Source organism: Gossypium raimondii, chromosome 13 (assembly GCF_025698545.1).
Source record: "Gossypium raimondii isolate GPD5lz chromosome 13, ASM2569854v1, whole genome shotgun sequence".
NCBI lineage: Eukaryota > Viridiplantae > Streptophyta > Magnoliopsida > Malvales > Malvaceae > Gossypium > Gossypium raimondii.
The window spans coordinates 18,964,518-18,970,711 of record NC_068577.1 but is presented as its reverse complement, the minus strand read 5'-3'; the positions used below and the strand labels follow the sequence as shown (position 1 = coordinate 18,970,711).

At 36.0% G+C, this 6,194-nt stretch overlaps 1 protein-coding gene across 1 annotated transcript; it reads right to left on the bottom strand.

The window, feature by feature from the left end:
• Positions 1-2,245: 2,245 nt before the first annotated feature.
• LOC128036145 (uncharacterized) lies at positions 2,246-2,881 on the bottom strand. The gene has a single exon (XM_052627030.1). The coding sequence runs from the start codon at positions 2,879-2,881 to the stop codon at positions 2,246-2,248; it is 636 nt and encodes a 211-aa protein (XP_052482990.1).
• Positions 2,882-6,194: the final 3,313 nt, after the last annotated feature.

Here is a 6,194-nt window from a genome sequence, read left to right as displayed (position 1 = left end):
TCCCAGTTTGGTATCCAATTTCTTCTGAAGTCCTTTTGTATGGGGAAGATCTTCTTCGATACCAGGTCCCCCTCATGGAATTCTCTAGGGCGAACCTTCCTTGGTAAGCTCGTATAATTTATTTTTGATGCATTTGACCATGACAGATAATTTTAAGACTTTCTATTCGATTGGGATTGGATCTAAAAAACTCAGAGAGAAGAAAATCTCGACCTCAATGGGTAAAATTGCAATAAGCCAACGAGAAAGGCGTTGCCCCGGTAGAGTTTTTTTGTTTTTTATTTTTTTATTTTTTTCATTTGTTTATTTTTTTCCCTATTTTTTGCCTCCACTGCATCGTTCACTTTGGGGCGATATGGCGTTTAATCTTAAACAGACTGCAAACTTTTGATACCGTGCTGTTGTTCAAATTTAGTGTATTGTCAGATATGATCCATTTTTGGCATTCCATACCGACATATGACTTTTTTTAAAGAATTTGCTAACTGTTAACTTTGTGATATTGGCATATGAAACAGCCTCTACCCACTTGGTGAAGTAATCGACGACCACAAAGATGAATCGATGACTGTTAGAAAATTTTAGCGAGATCAGCCCAATGACATCCGTGTCCCACATAGAGAAAGTCCATGGATTCTATTGATTCTTTGTAAGGTAGGATCTTGTTCTACCATCCTTAACAAATCAGTAGACAAACTGCAGTCTCGATCATCTTCAAAGTCCTGAGGTTCCTCTAGACACATATCTTGCTTAAAAAGAGGTTCTGAGTCAATAGTAGTGTTGCTTATATCATTGATATCTGGAGACCTGTTATAGGGACGAAGGAATATCCAAAGAATAAAAGAATCTAAAAATATTTATCTGTATAGTATGATTATGAATGAAATGGAAACAATAAAAGAATAGTTGCTCGAAGTGAGAAACAAATATGCATTTTATTGAAATAAAGATATTAGACATAAGTCTATCTCACAAAAGGATTCTTATTGCTTCTAGGCTTAGAGTAATAAGCGTGTTTTGGACATTACTCTGGATCAGCTTTAAAAAATACAGGGATCTCTTCCGCAGTCCCATTATTCAAAACACTCCCAGATGTGTAAGGGCAGATGCCTTATAAATTCTCTTCCCTGGCTCTCTCTTCGGATACCGTGTTAATGTTCAAATTCCCTAACATTCTTTTCGGGCCTTTGACTTCTTCAAGAAATTCCAACTCTTTATTATCCATTAGGCTCTGCACCAAAACTTTGAATTCAGCGCACTCCTAGATTTCATGGTCTCCTTCAACATGGAACTCACAGTAGCTCCTCATCCCTTTTGGTCTCTCTGAATTTTGAATAATGAATCCCATGTCTATCATTTGTTTCAAAACCCATTTCAATGGTGTTTTTACTTCTGCAACATTGGTTTTGGTTCTATTTCCTCCATTCTCAATTATCGCATGTACCATTGGGTCTGGATGACTGGGTAATAGATTTCCTGCCACATTAGGTCCTGATGGATCATAAAACTTCATGATACCCATCTTGATAAACCTTTCAACTAACTTTTTAAATGTAGTGCAGTTTTCAATTGAGTACCCTGTTATTCCCGCATGATATTCGCATTGGACATTCGCATCATACCATTTCGAGAACGGAGGTTGCACGGGTTCTGAGTAGAACAGAGATACCACATGTGCATCAAAAAAATTCTGATACAGCTCCCTATATGTCATTTGGATGGGTGTGAACTGGAGTCTTTCTGTGTTTGGCTTTGAGTTAGATTCTTGCCTTGAAGTGCTTTGATAGCCAACGGTTATGGCCCTCGGCTGGCCCACAGTGACCGATTTGGGATACCCTTTATTATACATGCTCAGGTTATTCACTTCATTTTCCTTTTTCTTTGAGGTTGATCTTTTGACGCATTCCCCCGCATCTATCTTTCCACTTCTTATTACGTTTTCAATCATCTCGCCAGACATTACTATATCTGAGAAGTTCATGGTAGCGCTTCCCAACATATGGTTAATGAATGGGGCTTTCAGAGTGTTGATGAAAAGCATCGTGGTTTCTTTCTCCAAAAGAGGTGGTTGGACTTGTGTCGCTACCTCCCTCCATCTTTGGGTATATTGCCTGAAGCTCTCACTTTGTTTTTTTTCCATATTTTGCAATGTAATTCTGTCAGGTGTCATGTTTGTTACATGGCTGTATTGCTTCATAAAAGCCCATGCCAAGTCCTTCTATGAGTGGATATTAGCACGGCTCAGCTAGTTGTACCATTTGGCAACCGACCCAATCAGACTATCTTGGAAGCAATGAATTAATAATTGGTTGTTATTAACATATCCTGTCATTCTTCGGTAGAACATCGTGATGTGAGCTTCAGGACAACTAGTCCCATTATATTTTTCAAATTCGGGAGTCTTGAATTTCGGCTGGAGTACTAGGTCTGGAACCAAACTCAGATCCTTGGCATTAACCCCGCAATAGTAATCAACATTTTCTATTGCTTTGAATTTTTCCTCTAACCATTTACATCTGTCCTCCAGCTGCTTTGGCAATTCCGCCTTCACTTTTTCCTTTTCAGTCACTTCATCAAAGTCAGGTATAACAGGATTAGTTGGGTTATCTCCTGGGTTTGAACCTGATCCAGCTTGAAAGTTCATTGGCATTGAAGCACCGGCCTGAAATTGTTGAGGCCCAATTGTGACAGATGGTCTCCGCGGGTGCATTTCAGCTTGGGTCTGTACATTTGGTGGAGTAAAACCCAGAGGATACATCGGCTCCTCACTATCTTCCCCGGGATTGGCCATAAGGCCCTTTCCCTTATCTACTCCACCAGTTAGTACTTGGGTCAACTGAGCCATCATATTTCTTTGAGATTCCAACATCTTTTCCGTCATATCTTGCTAAATTTTAGCTAGCTCCTCTTACATTTGCGTTTGTAGTTGATCTTGCATCTCCTTTTGAAATTGTTCAAGTTTTTCTAATCTTTGGTCCATGCTTCTTGACTTTGCTCGAGTACTGTAACGATGTTTGGTTGGTAAATTTTTGTTGGTTTCCAGATTAACTGAAATGATTTTAATCAATTAGGACCTGTTTGGTGGACTTTAATGCATATGATGTAATGTAATGCAAATGCATGAAATGAATGCAAAAAGAGATGTTGATTCTTGGTTCAATTTTATTAGAACAACTTTACTAGAAAACAAATCTCTTAACATAAAGCGGATATATATACGGCATTGCCCTCATACTCCAGGCAAAGACATCAATCATTTTCTTCATTCGGATGTTAAGATAAATCTCACGACTTTTCCAATGGATGCCTCTACTAGCTCCTTTTTGTTTGATCAGAGCCGCAACTCATTATTCGTTCATCCTCGTAACGCTCGTTAGCTTCTTTAAAAAGGTCGGGGCATGGACGACTCTTGAATCCTCGAGCAACAAAGCAAAGTCATGTAGTTCTCCATTAAACTATCATCCTTCTCTTGTCACATTTTCCTGGACCATATTCGGACAACCGCATTGTCTTCCACTTTATCAAGAAATTTGTTTTCCATGACAAGCTCTCTATTTAGCAACTGAACGTGAATCAACACCTCTTTTTTTATGATGAAAATGCAATGCAGTCATAGCCAAAACCAAACAAGTTAGTACAAGGCAAAAGCAAGTAGGAAAATAAAATAAATAGAGCACCTATTTGGATGACCACTAGGGGTTTGGAGTGGTTTTACCTAGGGTAGGCTCTTAGGGCTCACTAAATGCGGTTCGGTTCTAAAGAGGGGGTACCTGAACCAGCAGATTCCTCGATCCTCACCCATTATAGGCTCAAATGGACCGAGTTCAGTTCAGGGGAACACATTTCCCTATGGCTGCACGGAGATAAAAATCTCACGAAGACATAGGTACAGATGTATCCTGAAAGCGATCCACTATCCTGCACGGAGGTGAATACCTCACGAAGGACTAGTTTCTCACTCTTACCTAAAAGCGTATAATCGAAAAGACAGAAATTAATCAATTTGTGGCCTGACTCTCAAAACCTGTCCCCAGTGGAGTCACCAAGCTGTCGAAACCCTTTTTTTGTAAACGGGGTCGACTTGGATTTTGAAAATGAAAAAATAAATGTGGGAGTCGCCACAAATCCTTTTTTAATTAGGTGTGATCAGATCACCTCATAATTAAATCATTTTAATAAAAATTTACATTTACTAAAACGAGAATTTTTTTGGTCTTAAAAATCCAGATAACGGGTTCGGGAGTCGGTTACGCACGAGGAAAGGTTAGCACCCTCGACAAGCCCAAAATTGGTACCTCGTTGATTAATTAGTGTCTTAATATAAAAAATGTGCAAAGATTTTAAAATGCGATCATTGTATTAAAAACTTGTATAAATCAAATTACATGTTAAGACCCTTGCATTTCGGAGAGAGAAAATGTCACACCCAACGGGTTAGGGCATGGTATTTCACATCCTCAAAAATGAGCTTGTCCTTTAAAAAACTCACGCAATGAAATTTAAAAGGATGTTCAATTTTTTATGAAGAAATCGAAGCGCAATACGTTAGGATCTAATTTCTCAAAATTCCAAAATTTGAATATTGCCTTTATTATTTTTTATGGAAAAACCTTCATCTCGAGAGAACAACATGTCATATCCAATGCGTTAGGACACAACGTATCGAATCCCCGAGAATAAGCTTTTTATTTATGTGTTTTGATTAAAGAATATTCTCGATTATTTAGATTCAATAAAGAAAATTGGAACCCAATACGTTAGGGCTCAATCCTCTCGTAGATCCCAAATACCGAGTATTGCATTTGTAATGGCCCAAATTTAAGGTTATCGGAATAGTGGTTTCGTAACCACAAATCCGATTTAAAGAGAAATTTATTTTAATATTTTTGCATGAATATTGATATGATAGGAAAATCGTATGAAAATATAGATAGAAGAATTTTACTGATTTAGTGGTTAGTTAGAAAAAGAAATTATTGAAGAAAATGGGTAAAAATAAGGTATCAAGACCTCGATCTCATAAAATTGAGTCAAAAATATTTTTATAAATATTTATGAAGTGTTAGTAATATGATATTAAAATTTCGTTAGAAAATTTTAATGTTTGGATAGTCAATTAAGTGAAAAGGACTAAATTGAAAAAGGTGTAAAAGTTACTAGAAAGATTAAATAGCTCAATTGTTAAATGAGGAGGGACATAAATTGCAAATAAGCCCAAAAGAAGATATTTTGGGCAGCATACGCTGAGAAAAATCAGGAGAATTGAAGAATTAAGGGTAAAATTGGAATGTTGCAAAATTTACTTTAAAAGTTAGGACTAAAGTGGAATATCTAGAATTCTCTTTATTATTCTGCATTCTCATCAGCCAAAAACGTCCTAAGAGTTTCTTCAAGCTGGTTTTTCATAATTTTTGCACCAAGTGAGTTAATCCTTGCCTTTTTCTTGTAATTTTTGTGTTTCTAAGACTTTTCAACTAGGTCCTATTACTAAATTCAATAGTTTTTGATTTTATGAATGAATTTGAAAGTTGTTATGAATATGTGCTGGAATTTTATGATGAAATAGGATGAAATTGAAGCTTTAATTTGTTTATGAGATGATTTTATTAGGTAATTTCAATAGAAATTGATTTGTAGGACTTAATTGTGAAACAGTTTGGAATTAAAGTCTAGTGCTAAAATTCTGATTTCCAAAGGTTATAAAGTAGTTTAAAGTGATAGAATAAAGTGTTGGTTGAGAAAAATCAGCTCAATTGAGAGGTTAATTGAGCAGGGATGGAGTTATCATTTATTGAAAGCTTAGGGAAATAATGGTAATTAACATTATGCACTAAAACAGTTTTGGACAACAGCAGTAGTCTAACTTTGAAAAATCACCAAAAATTTTAGATATCGAATTAGAGAATGAATAAAATATGAAATTAAATCTTATTGAGTCTAGTTTCTTATAAAAGAAACGGTGTAAGCAATGGAATTGTAAATCATGAGATATAATATATTTTGTGAGACAAGGTCAGAATGAATTCGGGTTCCCCTATTCTAACTTTGGAAAATCATTAAAAATTGTATAAAATTATTATGAGTTATAGTTTATATGTTTAGAATCCTTAATGAGTCTATTTTCAGAAGAAACAAAAGGAAACATCATCCAAATTCTGTACAATGAGATAATTAATTTTTAGTGAAGAGAGGTC

Excerpts from the sequence above, each read along its gene's own strand:
- LOC128036145 (XM_052627030.1), bottom strand. The coding sequence starts at position 2,881 with ATGACGGAAAAGATGTTGGAATCTCAAAGAAATATGATGGCTCAGTTG.